This window comes from Saccostrea echinata, unplaced genomic scaffold, assembly GCF_033153115.1.
Source record: "Saccostrea echinata isolate AGI-Se365-2 ecotype Australia unplaced genomic scaffold, CSIRO_AGI_Sech_v1 ptg000028l, whole genome shotgun sequence".
Lineage (NCBI taxonomy): Eukaryota > Metazoa > Mollusca > Bivalvia > Ostreida > Ostreidae > Saccostrea > Saccostrea echinata.
Window position 1 is genome coordinate 14,795,088 of NW_026889777.1, and position 20,506 is coordinate 14,815,593.

At 33.5% G+C, this 20,506-nt stretch overlaps 2 protein-coding genes across 2 annotated transcripts; both read left to right on the plus strand.

Annotated features, from left to right (window-relative positions):
- Positions 1-1,449: 1,449 nt before the first annotated feature.
- Positions 1,450-3,972, plus strand: LOC133193799 (protein singed-like). Its single transcript, XM_061329729.1, has 2 exons — positions 1,450-2,352; positions 3,227-3,972. The coding sequence occupies exons 1-2, from the start codon at positions 1,471-1,473 to the stop codon at positions 3,854-3,856; spliced, it is 1,512 nt and encodes a 503-aa protein (XP_061185713.1). The 5' UTR covers positions 1,450-1,470; the 3' UTR covers positions 3,857-3,972.
- A 2,781-nt stretch (positions 3,973-6,753) lies between these two features.
- LOC133193800 (protein singed-like) lies at positions 6,754-15,007 on the plus strand. Its single transcript, XM_061329730.1, has 2 exons — positions 6,754-7,630; positions 14,313-15,007. The coding sequence occupies exons 1-2, from the start codon at positions 6,758-6,760 to the stop codon at positions 14,940-14,942; spliced, it is 1,503 nt and encodes a 500-aa protein (XP_061185714.1). The 5' UTR covers positions 6,754-6,757; the 3' UTR covers positions 14,943-15,007.
- Positions 15,008-20,506: the final 5,499 nt, after the last annotated feature.

Below are 20,506 nucleotides of genomic sequence, written 5' to 3' on the forward strand. Positions count from 1 at the left end.
CTAGGTGATTTTTAACAATTACTTCTATAAAATTAATTCAAATTAAAATCCTTATCATCGACACACAGAGGAAACAAATCGATTTATACTGAACTTGTCGCATATGGCCAAAGTTCCCGTTAAATACACTGACAGATGGCGGGAGACTAAGCGCTTAGCTAACGTCGAGAGTTTTATCTGAAGCAAAGTGGGCAGACTTTCAAGTGTTTTTATTGGTTGAAATGAGCAAATATCAAGAGAGTGTTTTATTACAAAGTTTAAAAGGTAGAATAAATTGCTTCAAATATAAATTGTATAAATCAAGCAGTTCAAATTAATCACTGGGAGGAACGATCAATTAAAATCTCATAAAATCAAAAGGGGGCGGCGCAAATTGGGGGTTGAAGAAATGGGGGGAGGGAGTGGAGAGGGAAAGTTTTTATATAGTTAACTTCTTGGCAACATCAAAGCAGTTTATATGATCGGCATATGTATGATACTTCAGGTTAATATATGTGCTTGGATACATCTTGGATGCTGGATTCCCCGATCGGAACTACATGAATACGTCATTTATTAATGAAATAATACTGCTACGTAGCTTTGGTGGATATGGAAATGGGGAGGGGGGGGGGTCAAAAATATATGTGAAAGATTAAGAGAGGTATAAACACTTGAAATGTTTTATTTTGATGTGTTTGAGGTCTTCATAATAATTCGATAAACTTGATAATACATATGGTCATTGAATCCAATTTTCTATGTATTACACAACCATGACAGTTTTAATGATTAGCTGGTGCATTATTTTACAATTAAAATTAAAGTTATAGAAGAGAAAAACTTACTAATTCAGAGAATTTTAGAGTGCTATAGAAAATTATTTTATTACACTTTACTATGAAACATAATTTTGACTTGTTATGGGCTGTATAATGAACAAAACAATTTAATGGGGGTAAAAAAAACCTCGATGTTTATAAATAAAAATTCTGGGTATTTGTTTGAACATAAATGGACATCTATTACCGCCAATGGTTGAAGTATCCTATAAAGGGAGAGGGAGCGGGTTAGCTTTTTACTTAAATTTACGACACTATATAAAACAATTTTATGACTTAATTAGAGTTTGTTGAATCTTAGAAAATTATTAAATAAAATTTGTATTACTGAAAAATGGCACTCGTGGAGGAGAAATACAGTCTCAAGCTAGAAGCTAGTACATTTTTTTTCACCAAAGTTGTGTCAATATACAGTACAGTAATCAATATTTAAAAAAAATAAAATAACATAAACATACTAGTGCAATCTCCAATGCAGAGTTATCGCTCGTTACTCTCTCAAAATGTGTAAAGGTGACGTCATAGACACAAAACGTCATAATACATTAAATGAATGTGATGAACGTCATAAAATAAATGATAGTGGTGACGTCATAATACCCATTGTTCACATGGAATTTAGCTAGTATATTTACAAAAGTAAGCAGTTATGAGTTCTGAAAATGTTTTTGAATGGAAGGTCGGTCTTGTAAACGTACAAGAGAAATATCTCACCGCGGACGGATATGGAAATAAGGTTAATGCCAGCGGGACAGCTCTCCGACAGAAACAAATGTGGACGGTAGAGTTCCATGAGGATGAAACTGTTTACATTCGGAGTTACGCCAGAAATTACATCTCTGTCGATCGCCTTGGTAATGTAACATGTGATGCAAAAGAGCGCGGAGAAGAGCAGCAATTCTCTGTGACGTACGCCACTGATGGGTCCGCACGCTGGGCATTCCAAAATAAGAAACTGAAACAATTTCTAGCAGGTATGGGTGAAAAAATAGACTGCTTAGCAAAGAAGGCTTCTGAAGAGGACCTGTCCTTGTGGACTGTCCCTTTTGCGATGCATCCGCAAGTTACAATCTTTGCTATGATGGGTAAGAAATACGCAATAGCGGATTCTAAGAACGTGCGCATCGGTGGTGATAAAGCTTGGGGTGCACAAGCTCTGTTTACGATGGAATTTTACTGTGGTAAATATCGAATCAAAACAGCAGATAATCGATATCTATGTAAAGACGGATCGTTGAATGAAACGCACGATAAAGACACAGTGTTTGGAATAGAGATTCAACAAAGCGATGATAAAAAACTCCAGGGCCTGGCATTTAAAGATAATGAGGGAAGATTTCTATCAACAAGTGGTCCTACAGGAATGCTGAAGAGTTACCAGAAGAGTCTTAGAAGGGAAGCTCTGTTTCGACTACAACAGAGTCATCCCCAGGTGAGCATCATGGGACCAGGAGGCAAAACAGCGACCGTAGGGATGGAAGTCATGATGAAAAAATTGATCCAAGGCCCGACAAACTCGGAAATCTTTCAAGTATGTGTAGATCTTTATCATTCATTTTTTTTTATATATATATTTATTTGAACAGAAGCATGTACAGTTAATACCCTCAATGATTTTCCGGGGACTATTTATAAGTACATGTAGTAACTGTTCTTATTGACCTTTAAAACATTTTTGATATGTTGTGTTTAAAATTTAAAGAAAAATATAATGTTTATCTTTACTTCTTTTTCGCTGAAAAAGGATGTTTATAAGAACCATATCAAATTTTGTTTAAGCCCCCCCCCCCCCAATAAAAAAAAAAATAATCACACCTCAGAACAGGGTGTTGGACTTTGAATAAAAACATTTCAAGTGTCTAAAAAAATCTCTGAAACCATATTTCTATGAATAAAAATTATATACCAACAACAATGTATACTATACTCTATTCTATTCATCCGTATGTATACCGTTTGTGCTAGTACTTAAAAAAACACTAGTAATCGTTTTACTATTTCCCTCAATACTTGTGTACAATATATTGAGTACATTTTAAGTGTTTCAAGGATGTAATTTTGAAAACATCTAACAGTCCTAGGGAAGGGGTCGTGCATTGGTGCATTGAGGTGGGGATAAAGTCCTCTGATAGTAGCACAATGAGATTTTAAAATGAAAACTGATAATAAAGCTACTAATTTCACCAACGTGTATAGCATGTTTGACTATAGCATAAATACTTCAGCAAATGTTTTTGATTTCTTTACTTTCGATTACAATTTTCAGAAATATGCGAAGGAGACAGCCCGGTTTTCTTTTCGATTACTTTAGTATCTCTGTAGCCCCGATATTTTACATAACTTCTGAATTCTTTTTCTCTGCAAGGCACTAGAAAGACATCCAAGTGATAACGTTTATTTTACAGCTGGAATATGATAGCAAAAAGAAGAAATGGTCGATCGAAACCTACGACGGAACATTCTGGGGAGTGGGTCAAAATGGCCGATTGGACACGAATGCCAAAACAGTATCAGACGATAACTTGTTTGAGATCATTTGGCTGTCCAATGGAAGAGCAAGCATTAAGGGACCCAACGGTAAACGGCTAGTGAGCAAGGGAACCGTAAATCTTGTCGCCAGTCTTCCAGAAGACGAGAAAGACGAAGGTTTCCAGATCCGGATATTGAATCGCCCGGTGATTGTTCTCAGGTGTGATTTCGGATTTATTGGTATTAAAACGGCCGCCGGAAGTAACAAGGATGAGTACATTTGCACCAAGGCGTACCCGAGCGTCATAACTTTGAATCAAATGGAAGATGGAAGATACAGTTTGCAATGCGAGAACGGGAAATACTGGTGTGTTAACCTACAAACCGGGGGCCATCCAACAATTAAAGCTGACAGTGCCGAGCCTGTACCGTTTATTTTAGAATTTCAGGATACCAACGCTCTTACAATTTTAGCTCCCAATGAACGATATATGGTTTGTGACAAAGTCGGCCATTTTTATGCGTCAGCAACGGAAATAGGTCCAAAATGTATATTGTATTGTTGAGAAACGGTATCTGAAAGTGTTTATTTATTACTCTTTTAATTTGCCTAATTGATGTTATTCTTTGCTAGAATTTGATTCTCGCATGGTTAAATAAAAACTTGATGATTGCTGTTAAATCATTTTGATGTTTCACATTCAAGCGCACTAAGGTTCTCCCCTCTATCGTCTGACCATATTCAAAATTAAGTTTTGATTATCAACGAAAATAGGTGGAACATATTTTTTAACGAAAATAGCTGGGACATATCTAAAAAAAAAAATGAAATTATTCATTGTAATGTGACTTGAAATGAGCACGGTAATGACCTTTATACATTTTCTTTCTATCGAGGCTACCTTACCTAGGCTAGTCACACTCTCATTTACCATACGCCTTTCACCGAAGCTTTGTTTTAGATAATTTTATAGTGGACACACTATTTGATCAGAAGTATGTATATGAGGAAAACGAATACGGTGAAGATGGAATTTAAATAAGTTTTTGAAAATAATATTATTAGTATTCCGTTTCTTATTAATAAATTACAACAGATTTATTGTCCTTTGTGCAGTCCCGGAAACGTTCTCTTCCCACTTGAACGGTGATAGAACGGTGAATTAATGGGCTGTGAACGCTGAGCGGAACTTGTAGCGAATGCAGAACGCAAACGTGAATATTAACGCAAGATAAACGCAGGATAAACGATTTTTTTCGGAAAATTCTCTGATGTTTTCTCTGTATTGTACTTATTCCGTAATTAGATGCAACAAAATAATAAGTAAATTTAATCGGCGAATATTTTTTTAAGCACTGAAATCACAATATTGAATAAGACGATTACAATTTGAGAAGGATGAAAGATTTACACGAAAACATACTCATCGATACATATACATTAATAAAATATACATGTGTATTAAAATTTTGAGAATTTCATGTATGAAGAAAAAATAGTTTAAATACCTGATTCAATAACCAAAAAGCATTAAATGATTATGATAACTGTACAAAAACAATATTCGATAATTCAAGCCATACATTATGTTTGGTGACGATCTTTCATTATTAATTCCATCATATGCTGATATGTAGCACCTCGTAATTGCCTGTCGGCTTATTAAAATACATCATTAGAAATTAATGTTACAAAAGTTCCGCAAAAAACAAATAAGTAGATTACATGTACATTCATACTGCCTTTTACACGTAGAGGGGAAAATAATATTAAATATTAATCAAATCAATTTGATATTACCGTTATTTTCTAAAGTAAACTCAGAAGGTAATACTTTATTATTAAAATGTAAAATTAAATTAATTTTAACATGCTTTGAAATTTTCCCACGAATACCAACACTGGAGGTCGATAATAAGCACTTAAAATGCTTGATTTATTCTCATCGAACCGGGCCTGGGGTTCATTTTTGAGTGTGATAAATGTAATTTTCATATCGACTTCCTGGGTGCATGGTTTCATCGGAAATTAAAAGTGAAAGCAGAAAAACAAAAATCCTAGTATCTTCAAGGGCCCTATTTTTAAAAACAAAATTTTATAACGACTTTAAAAAGAAAATGATATATAAGAAATTTAAAATATTCACTGAGGCGTTTTTGTCACATACAAATACATGTATTTACATTCCACATTTATTTTTCTTATAAAGTGTGTGGAAAGCGACGGCATTCAAATCACCATAACACGGACATGGGGTCAAAAGGTTTAAAGTATTTTATTTTGACGTCACAAACGTTGAACGCTGTGCAAGTGCAATGTAATTAGCGAAAATCAAGTCACGCTTACATTGAACAGAAGCTATTGCAATGGCTCTTCCATTAATTGTAACTTATACCCGAAGGCTAATACAGGGGTTTTTTTTCAAAACAAATCACATTTGAGGTCAAGGCAAGGAGTTAAAAAATGTAAATATAAGCATTGAATCATTATTTTTTGAAAGATGTAGTCTCATAACTGCAACGATGTGTGCAAACAAATTTTCATAAAGCGCTAACGCGCGTTACTCAACTGTTTGCACCCACCGTTGCAGTTTTGAGACTACAACTTTCAAAAATCATTCAATGCTTAAATGTAGGTTCCTTCCATATAACAAAAAACAAACAAATAAAACACACCTACATGTATGTGAACAAGCGGCACAAAATCTCGCATGGCATTGTAAGAAAAGTGCAACAAATAAATAAAGGAGGACTGCAGATATCTTTGAATTTCCACTTTTTGTAATCCAGTAAACCTAGATGTTTTATAGTTCAAAATTATATTTCTGGTCCTCTATGAAAGTTTCCTTCCACTTTTATGCACACGTTCTTTTCCATTTTGTAGTCCTTAAGAAGTTCGATACTTTCACTTCATAGTGAAGAAAAAAAGGTGAACAATACGTGAACGCTGAACGATTCGTGAAAGGTGAGCCCTAGCAGTTGGTTAACAGTGAGCGCAAAACAGCGAACGAAGAGGGAACCGAGAGCGCACGCTGAAGGAACGATCAGCAAACGGGAAAAATGGGAAAGTAGATCATTTCAGGGACTGTACTGTGTTCCTTACAGCTGCATACATGTACATGCATATGCGATAATGAAATTTATACTCAGTCGGTTGCCGGTTGGGGTAAGGAGGGAGAATATTTTCTTGTTTATCGCTGGTGAAACAGAAATACAATTATATTTTCTACTTGAGGTACATGTAAATTAACCTTGAGTTTATTTTATACTAAAATACAAATACTGCTCACAGACTAATACTTTCAAAGATCACTCGGCCTTCTCCGAGAAAAAATCTGTCGACCTGTCAGAATAGACCAAGTAATAATTGGTAGGTTTAGTGTTACGCTTAATGATTGTGACGTCACAATCCACATGTTGAAGTCACAATGCATATGTCATCAAGTCATGGAGCATGAAGTGTAAAAATGAGTACGTTTGAATGGGTTATCGGCATTGTAAATGTAGAAGAAAAATATCTTACTGCAGAACAATACGGAAATAAGATCAACGCTGGAGGCTCCGCTCTTCGTCAGAAACAGAAATGGACAGTAGAATTTCAAGATGACGAATCAATCTACATCCGTAGCTACACAAGAAACTACATTTCAGTAGATCGCTTGGGTAAAGTAACATGTGAAGCCAAAACTCGCGGAGAAAATGAAAAATTCGTTTTAGAATACGCCACTGACGGATCTGCCCGTTGGGCTTTTAGAAGCTGGAAATATAAATATTTTCTTGCAGGTACTGGGGATCAAATTAATTGTCTTGCTAAAAAAGCCTCGGGGGAGGACCTTTCTTTGTGGTACACTCCGTTTGCCATGCATCCACAAGTCACACTATTTTCAATGCTTGGTAAGAAATACGCGATAGCGGACTCTACTCAAGTTCGATTGATCGGGGTCAAAGCCTGGGGTCCTAAAGCTCTGTTTACGATGGAGTTTAGTTGTGGTAAATATCGATTCAAAACTGCCAATAATCGATATCTCTGTAAGGATGGATCGCTTGTCGATACCAATGGTGACGATACGCTATTCGGCATTGAAATCCATCTCAGCGAGGATAAAACGTTAAAAGGCTTAGCCTTCAAAGACAACGATGATAGGTATCTATCTGTGACCGGTCCCTCGGGGATTCTGAAAACTAACTACAAAGTGCTGCGAAAGGAGGAATTCTTCCGGCTGCAAGAGAGCCACCCCCAGGTAATCATTGTAGGCTCCAGGGGGAAAACAGCGTCCGTGGGGATGGAAGTCATGCTGAAGAAAATCACTCAAGCCCCAACTAAATCGGAAATCTTTCAGGTACGAACTTTCTTTTTACATATGTAATCTAACTGTTAAACACTTTCTATTCCTTAGAACATTATTTTCATGTAATTACGACAGTACAACAATAACCTTAATTCGTGGAATTTTGCTCTTGCTTATAAAAACCGATTAACCAATGTCGCCAAAAATTGTTCTTTAGTAACACATTGATCATAAAATATGACAAACTCAAAATCTGTAAGTTTTCTTTTAAGGAAAATGATCAACAAAATTCATATGTTAATTTACTACTTTGTTATCTCTTTTTACGGAAGAATTTGCACGGAAAACTACTCAAAATCTTGCGTCATCATGACCAAGTTTACCTTTCCGAAGCATTCATGTACAAATAAAATTTTCTCAAAACAGTCTTTATCAAATTTAATTTTCCAAGTGTCACCAAGTGAAAAAAATTCTTGTGCACATTCACAAAAGCATGTACACTGTACAATATATTCGGAATTTCAAAAAAAAAAAAAAATCTTTAAAAAAGAGAACGATTTCCCGGAAAAAAATTCACATTTATAAATCAATGTTCAATTTTTACAAAGTATTTTCTACAGTATGTCTAAATCAACTTCTTTGTTCCAGTTCAGAGGAGGGGGGGGGGGGGGGAGCAGATATTAATTGAAACGATATCTTGTTCTTTGCCCTTTAATCCTTAAGTTTATTTTTTGCAATTTCAAAATAAAAATTCAAAGTTGGCTAAAACAGCATTTTCCCGATATCGATAAAGCAACAATTTTGGGTTAGGAATTTTGGCTTATAGAAGTCATTCAGGGCAGACCTGCTCCCAAATAAAATCATGATGTTTTGATTGGTTGGAGTCTTAGCAATAATTTGAAATAGGATTTTAAATGGGACACCCCTACCCTACATGTAGGTCGAAATTAAAAAAAAAAAAAAAATAAGGAAACCTTTGTCAGTTTGGTTCATATTTAAATATACATGTATGTACCACAGAACATGTCAGATGGTTAGGCCGATGACTCGTGAAGTCGCTGGTACTTTTTAGAGTTTGAAGTCGCAGGTACTTTTTAAAGTCGTCATTCGAATCTACTTGGCGCCACACTTAATGCATCAAAACAAGCCCCGTAGCACATGGAGGGTAATCTTGTTCAAAAATCCAGACTTGTAAGTTTGTAAATCCAGACTTGTAAGTTTGTAATTCCAAACTTGTAATCGTATCAGTTTCATAGTCTACATATGTAAGTAGGTAATTCCGACATCCTAGCATGTAGTTCCGAACGTACAATTATTGTGTTGACTTTGAATTTATACCATGAATGTGTGTATTTTTGATGTTGTAAACTTGGTTTTCCGGAATTTATATTTCCGCGCTCTGAATAAAACACAAAGACAATTGACAAGTCTACAAATGTAAAGTCTACACGTTTGTCGAATTTTGATAATGAAAAACTATGGAGGGGCATCAGTGCCACAATTATTTTTAAATCTTCTTATTTTCTTTTTTTATTATAACTTTTTGTTTTCCAAATTACATTCTTCATTTTATATTTCTTATTTTAATTCTTACTCCTTGAATGAGCGGAGCTAGATGGGGATCGGGGGTCCGGACCCCCCCCCCCTGGAATTTGCAGACTTATTAAATGTATATACTAAACGAACTGAAAGTGACCTTGGACCCCCCCCCCCCCCATCGAAAACGCTGATCTGTGTTAAGATGAACCCCCCCCCCCAACACAAACACGAAATAGGTTTTTTTATGCTTTCAAGTTTACTTTTTTTTTTGTTTGTCAAGAAATTTCTGGGTTGGATTTTTTTATTTGGACTGGGATGGACCCCCCCCCCCTCCCCGGAAAAAAAAATCCTGGATCCGTGCCTGTTCTTGTTTCTATTTTTCAGTTTTATTTTCTTTTCTTTATTCTATTATGGCAATTTTGCTTCCTTTCGTATTTTAATTCTATCTTAAAATTTCAATTATGTTTCACTTGAGCTAATTTATTACTTTTTTGGTAACAACTATAAGCAAAATCGAAAGTTTGTTTAAGAAAGTGAAACTAACAGAGTTAAACTAAGAAATCCAAATAAAATTCAAACAAAACGGGGCGCTAAGGCCTTTCATGTACAGATACACAGAGATCTTGGCGAACAGTCTAGCTATGAAACGTAGAAACATTTCCCTGGAACATTTTTTTTTTTCATTTTAAAAACCATATGATATTCTTGCGTGTTTTCTCTCGTTTTCAGGCCCGTAGCAGCATTTTAATTGGGTGAGGGTGGGGGTGGAGCATTGGGCACAAAACAAAAATTTCTTGATAAGCTTCCCCCCCCCCTCCCAAAAATGAGACATTCTTGTAGAGGGGACAAAACGATTCTTTTCGTATGTATTTACCGACAAAATTATTTTTGGGGGCACAATCGGAAATTGCTTTTTTTTTATTGGTATAGTATATACTGTCACCCTCACCCCACTCGCTGCCTACGGACCTGGTCTGGAGCCATAAAACTTAGATGAGCTCACTTTTGATCCCAGTCTCTCTGTTCTACATACAATTAATTCCTTTGGTAAACGTGAGACTGTGATCAAAAGTGAGCTCGTCTAAGTTTTATGGCCCTGGTGCAAGATGTTTCAAATATGATAATTATGACCGCCATTTTTGATTGCCCGCTTATGGTACACAAATATCAGGTATCTTTAAATTGATATTGTTATCACATTTTTTTTTTACAGTAGGACAGAGAATTTTTTTTCACTAACAAATCTCAGGGCCGAAGTAGGAGGGAGCGAAAGGTTGGGCTCCCAACTTTTTTGTGTGGAGAATAATCTTTTGCAACTGTTTTAATATGAAAATTCATTTATAGGCTCTATGTCCCCCTTCCCCCTTTTATCATGCAGTATCATCAAACTCTGGAAAATTCTTGCGTTGAAAAAAAAAGTTACTGAAAAGTTAAAGAAAGATATCCTAAACATCGCCTCCCACGAAGGAGGAGTTTTGGCAGTTTATTTATTTATTTTTTCATCGTCAATTTTTTGGAGCCCCCCCCCCCTTTTCGATAAACATTGATACGGATCTGCATCTACTGAGTGTTTTTTTTTTAATATGATATAATTGCAGTTACATTAGCTCTTAATAAACTGAGGCAATGACCACAGTAGCCTAGGGCGCTAGCTTCGTAGGCCATGGGAAGGTAGGAGTTCGCTTGTCCTAAGTTCCTAGTGCCGGCTGGCAAAATGTAAGACGTTTAACATACGTGTTGGTAATGACTATTCCTTCGGCATTGAAAGTCGAACGATTTTTCGGTTAAGACCTTAAAAACTGAAGCCCCTCTAGATCCGCGCAAGCCGTGAATAAGCGGTTAATGATTCACGTCACATCGTCAAATAAAATAAAATTAAGAAGCTAAAATAAACTTAAAGCATATAAAAAAAAGTTAGAATTAAAATTAAATAATAATAAGAAATTCAAATGAAAATATTAATATAAAATTGGAAGTTATAAAATTTAGATAATTAATTTCAGTTGGAAAAAGAAGTTAGAAAAATTAAAGGGGGGGGGAATGTGGCACTGATGCCCCTCCATAGTTCCTCATAATCAAAATTCGACAATCATGTAGACTTTACATTTGTAGACTTGTCAATTGTCTTTGTGTTTTATTCAGAGCGCGGAAATATAAATTCCGGAAAAACCAAGTTTACAACATCAAAAATACACACATTCATGGTATAAATTCAAAGTCAACACAGTTGTACGTTCGGAACTACATGCTAGGATGTCGGAATTACCTACTTACATATGTAGACTATGAAACTGATACGATTACAAGTTTGGATTTACAAACTTACAAGTCTGGATTTACAAACTTACAAGTCTGGATTTTTGAACACGATTACCCTCCACAGTAGCAAAGGTTTCAAAAGAGGTGGGGGGGGGGCAACTTCCCAAAAAAATCTGACAAGCAAAAAAAAAAAAAAAAAAGATGGAGAAATTTTCAGTTTCCGCTCTCTAACTTTTGTAGGGAAGTGTGTACAAGGCTGAAATTGCATATGCAGGTATTTTACCAGAAAATACAGGTCAAGTTCGAATTTTGATGATGATTTTTGAAAGAGTTGCCCCTCTTGAACTTAGAAAAAAATCTTTTGTGCAAACAAATTTAAAATATAATTTTGACCGCCTTTGGGGGCATTCGTGGCGTTACGACACATCTGGTGTTTTCCAATTTTGGGCCCAGAAGGCATACAAGATTTTTACAACGATGAGATAGAAAGTTCGGAATGAAAGGTTACACTGTACATATACACATAGATAGACACAAACACATACACTGTATTTATAAACATGCATATATATATATATATATATATATATATATATATATATATATATATATATATATATATATATATATATATTAGGGATGTCAAAATATTTATTTTCCATAGTCGATCATTCGATTGCATTACTCGAACGATAGTCGAATATTAGGAACATTTTCTGAAAATACAATTTTATTTCAAACTTCATTGGTACATACTCAAAAACCTTTACAAAGAAACATCAAAATTAATGCAACGTAACGCGTGGATAGCATGATTCTATGAAATAAATTTTGAAACCTAATTTTCCAAAATTTATTATTTCCCCGTCAATAGAATTCATAAATCGGCCTGAACATGCAGTCATTTTTTATTTAGTAAGCATTAAAAAATTGACAGCCGATATTTTTTAAAGCTTATTATGAAATAAAGTGGAGGAGGGGGGGGGGGGGCTATCAAAATATCCTCAAACAGTTTAAAATGTAAGCGCATTGTTTTAATAATTATCGAAGTATCAAAACAGGTTTATTCCTTGCATTTGAGTAAACTTAAAATAACAAAAGATAAATGGTACATGGTATAAGATCAAGTCCAATTAATAATTTTACTAACAAAGCCCATTACATTGGTTGGTAATTTATTATAAAAACAACACAGGCAGTAACTGACAATTAATCTTCGCATTAGTGAAGCACTTATAATTGCTGTACTTTCTATACGTACATGGAAAATCTACCGTTTTTGTTGAGGAAAATTATCGACTGTCTATGAGGAAGACTGTTTCTCAATTTTTTGATGAGAATTCCATCTCATCTATCACTCATTTATTGCATTTATTTAGTTAAAATAATATTCGAATGTCGTTTCATTATTCGATCGTCGGTCCATTCGATTGATAGTCGAATAGTCGACTATTCGTTGACATCCCTAATATATATATATATATATATATATATATATATATATATATATATATATATATATATATATATATATATATATATATATATATATGTATATATATATATATGATATAATCCTAAATTGTAGCTCTCTGGTTGAGAAAATTCAGACAGATATAAACCAGAGAGTTACAGATCCAATCATTGTAAAAACCTTCGATTTACGCCGCCGCTTTTTTGTCGCTCGTTTCGGGTATTATTTCTTGTATTTTATGCGTTCCCCCAATTCACAAATGGTATCTGGTCATATATCTTACTCCAATTCTTAATACTTTATTTACCTTTCAACGGTTCCAAATGAGATAAATGAGGGCGTGTTATTTTTTAGCATTACACCAACGTGGAGCTCGGAATGCATTTTTTAAAAACTGATACTTCAAGACTACATACGGCCATTTGGAACCTTTGAAAGGTAAATAAAGTGTCAGGAATGGGAGTAAAATATATAGTTTATTATCAGATACCATTTGTGAATTGGGGAATACAAGAAATATACTCGAAGCGAGCGACAAAAAAGCGGCGGCGTACATGTAAATCGAAGGTTTTACAATGCTTGGATCTGTAGCTCTCTGGTTTATCTGTCCGAATTTTCTCAACCAGAGAGCTACAGTTCTGCAGCTAAAATAATCCATACAAATAACTGTAGGTGCGGCAGTTGGGGTTATCAAATTGCATTTGACATGTGATCATTCATAGACCTGTATTGACAATATATACCAGTATACAAATATGTAGCTAGAACATTTTATGTTAAAAGTACATACAACTAAGTAAAATACATGTAAATACCATACGGTCTGTATGTATAAGTATTCAAAATTATTCATTTGTGTATACTCATGGCATTATGCCTTTTTTTTGAAAGCTTTGATAAGATATTAACATGTACTTAACTTTATAATAATTAATTTGTCTTCATTAGACTCTAACCATATAATTTTTTTTTTATTTTCGTAATCTGAAATTTTTGATATATCATGAAAAAAATATGTACTTGGCTGAAATAATCGAAATTATAGTCTCATAACGAACTCCTCAGTAGAATACAAAATCAAATTGAGCACAAAAAGAAGAACAAAGAAAATAGAACAACAAAATCAAGCAAACAAATTTGAACAAACAAATGCAAACAGATACTTTTATAAGTTTTCACTGTTTTCAGAGTAAAAGTCTGGTATCATTAAAACAAACTGGCAGATAAATACATGCATTACTGAATACATAAAAAAAAATCGTAAAGAGTTTTGTTTTAACTGTTATATTTTATTTTGAGGAGTATTATAAAGAAGCATTTTATTTATTAAATAGCACAACGATTCAGTTCCTTCTTTACCTATCGTTAATAGATACGAAATATACATGTACGTCTTTTGAAATGTACTTTTTACAGAATGTACAGAATGCTTTTGAAATCTTCCATCTTTACATTAAATAGTTAGAATACGACAGTACATCACGGAAATGGTACATCGAAACCTACGACGGCACCTTCTGGGGAGTTGCCAAAGATGGTCGCATAGAAGCAAGTACTAATTCTATATCTGACAAGAATATGTTCGAGATCATTTGGTTGTCTAATGGTAGAGCAAGCATTAAAGGATCCAATGGGAAAAGACTAGTAAGCAAAGGGACCGGTAATCTTGCCGCTAGTCTCCCGGAAGACGCCGAGGACGACGGCTTTCAAATCCGGATTTTAAATCGGCCTGTGATTGTTTTCCGGTCCGAGTTCGGTTTTATCGGAATTAAAACTGTTCCCGGAAGTAACAAAGATGAGTACATCTGCACCAAAGCTTACCCCAGCGTCATAACTCTTGACCAGTTGAATGATGGGAGATACAGTTTACAAAGTGAGAATGGAAAATATTGGTGTCTCAATCTACAAAGTGGGGGACATCCTACTGTAAAGGCGGACAGCGCCGTGCCTGTCCCATTTGTTTTGGAGTTTCGGGATACCTCCTTGATGACAATTTTGGCGCCCAATGGCCACTATATGATGTGTGACAAGGTCGGTCATTTTCACGCTATAGCCACAGAACCAGGTCCACAATGTATGCTATATTATTAATTTTCATACAGATATCGATACATTCTTATAAACTAAATATCAACTGATTAAAAAAATGGAATTTTTGTTTGTTTTGTTTGTTATTTTTTTCTCTCTCTTTTTTTCGGGGGGGGGGGGGGTGATAAGTATTTAGTGTTATTAGCAGACTTTTGTCTGTTTATTGCTTTTTGTGTGGCTAATTACAAGAACTCAATACCTTATTCCTAATATATATAATAATTATATACAATGTATATATGTTTTTTTTCTGTACTTTTGACTGCTGAGAATATGTACAAATGTTTTAAAATTCTCGAAATTTGAAGTAAAAGTCCATTTTGGAATTTTCTTTCTTCTCTTAAAACGTAAAATATATGAAAGTAATCTTAGGTTTATTTCATGTTAGTGACACCTTTGACAACAGGTTTAACACCAAAATTGCGTTTCCAGATAAAAATGACACGCTTATTTGCGATAAGGACATTTTATGTGTAACCATTATCTGTGAAAAGCCGTGATTATTGATATGAACATTATAATATTAAGACAAACGATAGTGCAGCATATACATTAAATCATGACCAACATTAAATTACAATTTATTGCCGCTTTATAACATTTAATAAATTTACAATTATTTAAGTTGTCATATTGTAAATTTTGAATTTAGCGGGTGGTAGTAAATACAAAATTTACAATATTGTATATTTTATATTTACTACCACACGGTAAATTCAAAATTTACAATATGACAAAGTCATTCTTGGTTTTTCAGCATGGGTTGATTACAATATATTTCATTTTGCACGTGAAATATTAATTATAAGTTAATATACACATACAGTGACGGCAATGGAAGGTTATTGTCTGTCAGTGAGAAATCTAGATTTTCGTCTTAGAAGGACATTTATGAAGACATCTTTTTTCCCATGCAATCATTTACTTATAACGTAGGATTAAGTGCTTTGTAAACAAGAGAACATTTTCAGCATGCCTACGGAATCCCTGGACAATTGAAGATGCTGAATACATTTGCATAAAATCAATTATTGAGTTCATTTCGTTTAGGAATAAAAAATTTTCTTTAATTTTTTTTTTTTAAATTAAAAAAAAAAAGTACGTTGTATATAATATAAAGTAATTAAAAGTTAAGAATGATACCATAGTTTTCAAAGTTATATTATTATATTTCAGTTGACGTTTTGAATACAAGTACATGTATAGTGTATACTGTCTTACTTGGGGGGGGGGGGGGGGGAGGGGGGTTTAAACTGTAAACTAGATACGAACGTGCGATTGAATAATCATAGAAATAAAAAGGCTTTGTTGCAATTTTGTTCCACTTATTCATCAGAATTGTACCCTTCCTTGATACACAATTTGCAGAATTACGAAACAAAAAATAATGTGCACAGTGTGTAAGATCGCATGTTAAGTCTTTATGAAGTAAGGAAATTATATTTTAAATACATCTAATGTCTTTGTCTTTGTACTGTCTGTATTGAAAAATCAGGAAAGTATATCATAAAAATTGATACGATTTGTAGTCTCTCTCTCTCTCTCGCACGAGCGCTTTTGTCATTTATGCACTCTCTAGGACTTTTCATATGAGGGTTAGTTTGTTTTGTTATACACGTTTCCTATCGCCATTTCTGATGAAAATTTCATAATGACGAATGAAATGATAAATTAGCTGTGTCCGATTGCAAAATATGGACTCTGGTTATAATTAATATATATCACCAATTCAGCTATACGGAAGCGTGTCAAGATAAGAATGAAATGCATAATTCCTAAAGTATTAATTAGTGTCGTAAAACGTGGACAAAAGTGGCATTTGATTCTTCGGGTATGGGAAAGGTCCCGTTGCCATGCACGCAAAGCGTTTCCCGGGTTACGGTAGACTCTGGCGCGTGCCATTTCCAAGGCTCTTTTTCAACTGACACGAAAACTTGAGATAAGTGTTTACTTTTCTATTCCAAGATAATGCCGCTTAATAGCGTTCTGGCGATATAAAGTGTGCACTATCAAATAAGGACAATTTTGATCTTTTAAACTTAGTGGGTGGGGCGACTGTCAAGACAATAGATACAGAAAATACCAACAAAAAACTGGAGTTTTGAGGGATTTTGTTCAAAAATGCTACACAATGATAAAAAGACGTTTAGTAATTTATTTTTTCCCAAATCGTAATTTATTTTTATTTTTGACACATTTTAATGGGAGATATAATCGGTAATAAAGCTTGATTAAGACATGATATAACTCAGTAGCTGTTTACCATCCCATTGTAAGATATTGATCAAATAGCATATCGTTCAGATAAGAGAAAAGTGGCGGTATTGACGAGCAGGAATAAAATTTGCAGTTATAATTCTAGAATTTCAGTGACAGATGCGGACCTCCGAGTCTCGGGCGGGTATTTCTTTAGATAAATTCGTATTTACATTTGCATCATAATTAACATTAGTAAAGGATCCGCTTTTTATCTGGTTCACTGACATAAGGAGGTGATAGAAATTAAAAAGAGGTATTTCAAGTAGAGAGAAAGAGAAAAATACCGAGGAAAAGACGTGCGAGAGACCATTATAACAGAATAATGTGAACTTCCTTTCCATTTAAAGAAGAGGTATATATAGTGCTTTTTTACTCATTTTCTTTTTCTCGACCTGAATCGAATTAGATTAATTTTAAAATAAGAATACAAGATTTTTTTTTTTTTTTAAAGTTTTTTTTTTTTCTTTGATGACTTATTTCATTTAACACTGAAAATTATACAACCATTTAATTTGTTTCAAATTTAGCGTATGCAAAATATATGGACAATTATGACAATCACAGAATTGTTAATTATAAACTGAATAAGATAAAAAAAAAAAAAAAAAAAAAAAAAAACATTGGATATAATTAAAATATGTATAAAATGTACGTCTAGAGTCATTTGATGATTATTTGTTAAAGAAAAATCTCACCATCTTCATAATGAATAGTGCATGAGAGTTAACTTTCCTTGTTTCCTTACATATTTTTGCGTCATATAATGCAGTTACTGAAAGATTTTTTTTTTGTCTTAGTGTCTATAGAAGTGGAAAAGATGAAGTGATATTTGATTCCTTTTGTATGATGATTGTAACACAAAGACAAAATAAAATTTCATGTGTTTCAATAATTATCTGCACATGCATTTCGATGGAAAATCGCAATAACTCGTGATAAAAGCCTTTTAAAAACAAATTTCTTTGGTCAAATAACGTTAATCCCTTTAATTCTAACGACCAATCATCTCCAACAGAATTCTAGTATAATATGGGGGAGCCCATTGTTCGTTCGAATTAATGATCGAACGACACGCGCAAAGAGGATAAGATTCCAATATCATTTTTTGTTCATTCATTTGCAGTTTACGAACAAGTTAACCAATGCTGTTAAATTATCTGTTATTTTAAAATACCCTCTAGTTAGTTATATCCCATCGAAATAATATATAATTAATGTATTTTTTTAACAATAGTTAATCTTATTCAAGAGTCCTACTGCATTCACTAATAATTTTCTTATTTACTTGAGGAACTGATTGTTTTTGACATACTCACAAATACTTGCGTTTTGCGTTAATATAGAACATTTTAAATTCAAAAGTAGCAAGAAAAGGTAGATATACATTAAATTTGTACATTTTTATTCACTTTTTGTATATTTGTTTGGAAGTTTACAGATTTATGTTATGGTGAAAGAACTACTGAACATAACAGTTGTTCCAACTTCACCTCTCTCTCTCTTAGCTAAAAAAAGTATTTCATTAAAAGATAAATAAACGGCATTATATCTGTATGAAGGGGGAAAAATTCAGAGAAACTTTCAATAGTTATAAGGCAGAAAGTATTCTAAATTTCATTTTGCGATATTTTAAAGGACCCTCTATACACTCAAGAAAAAGGGTTTTTTTGGACATTGAAAAATTATAGTATGTAAAGGTGTAGATATTAAGCTTATCTATTACATTTTTAACATAGGGTAACTTGTATTTACCCTTAGGAAAATGTGCAAATACAGTGTAGTACTGATGAACATAAATCACTGTTGTTTACATAAGTGGGCAAAATACCTGTAAATGAAGTGTTCTAGCTATTCATCTTGGCCTATTAAGGTGTTATGAATGCTTGATTTGATCACAAATTAAGTAATAAAATATACATTTCAATTAATTTTATGCTTGATCAAAGGGCAGATTACTCTACCTGCATAAAAATACCAAAGATTCAGAACTCTTTAGTGTGAAGTGTATAGAGGGCTCTTAAATTAAAAAAAAACAAAAAAACAAAAAAAACAAACAGACAAGACATATTATGACATCCTTGGCCTCTATGCTCACTGAACTCATTTATCATCTAATAATTATTGCGTTTCCTTCTGATTCTTAAAGGAATAATTTTTTTATTGGCATTATTGAAAATATCTTCATATTTTGAATTGCGAAGACAAGAAGAGAATCGCTTTATTGTGTTAATTGGATACGAAGTCTAGAATCAGTATGATCTTTGATCATTGTCTAGATTTGCAGTTAAAGAAATAAATAAAAATCCAATTTCTTCATAATTCATCTTGAAAGAAGTTATTTCTGTTTGAAAAGCAAAAGATAGCGCCTTAAATCGCCCAAGATCACGCTAAGATTCGCGGTGATATTATAAAATAATAAGGTCCCTGGCGGCTTCGCCTGATTAAATATGCATTGAGTGTGTAATCAAAACTCAAGTCACTAGTGATTCACCTGCCTGTGATAAAGGAAAAGTTGACAGAAATTGTCTCTGTTGTGCATTTAACATCTACATGTCAATGGTATATTTTATGAAATATTCATGTTATTTTTTCGTTTTTGAGAGGTCACGCAATGTTCTTGTCAAATAAAAGATATATTTGTATTTGAAAATTTTTCTATCGGCTTGATTTTTTGTTCATTTTTTTATTATCACCTAGGGTCTTAGTATTTTGGGCCCTGAGTGCATGTTAGAAACATATCCCCGCCCCAAATGAATCTATTGTAGTACTATATATAAAATATATATATTACTACAGTATATATTGTACTATGTCCTCAAACGTTTTCCATACATCACGAGCCTGAAAATATAGGAAAACAAACAAAAGTTGCCTGTTCGTACATTGCTAAGTGAACAAATATATGAAGACGTTTGAAGGACGTGTGCTTCTTTTCTTATTCATGATTTTTTTTTTCAAATATGGCAATTATTAATTTAACTGTCGCAAGAGCAACTATGATGTTGAAAATGAAAATCACTTGTGTGTATTTTGAATGATTAATTATATAGCCAAATAGTATGAATTCTTCATAACGAATTAAGTTAGAGACTTAAACAAACAGGACTCTGCACTGATTTCAATTTTATTAGATTACATGGCATTATTTCTCAATAAAAACAGTATGGAACATTTGTATCGACTGGAACCAAATTTTATGCTAAACCGATGATGTTATTGATACAGTCCAATTAAAACAAGGTCATTAGGGAAGTCTATTTCACGCAGACCAAATTTAAGAATATTCAAAATTCAATAAAACCTACAAT

Coding starts and splice junctions, on each gene's coding strand:
- LOC133193799 (XM_061329729.1), top strand. CDS start 1,471: ATGAGTTCTGAAAATGTTTTTGAATGGAAGGTCGGTCTTGTAAACGTA. Junction 2,353..3,226: donor CAAACTCGGAAATCTTTCAA/GTATGTGTAGAT, acceptor TTTATTTTACAG/CTGGAATATGATAGCAAAAA.
- LOC133193800 (XM_061329730.1), top strand. CDS start 6,758: ATGAGTACGTTTGAATGGGTTATCGGCATTGTAAATGTAGAAGAAAAA. Junction 7,631..14,312: donor CTAAATCGGAAATCTTTCAG/GTACGAACTTTC, acceptor TACATTAAATAG/TTAGAATACGACAGTACATC.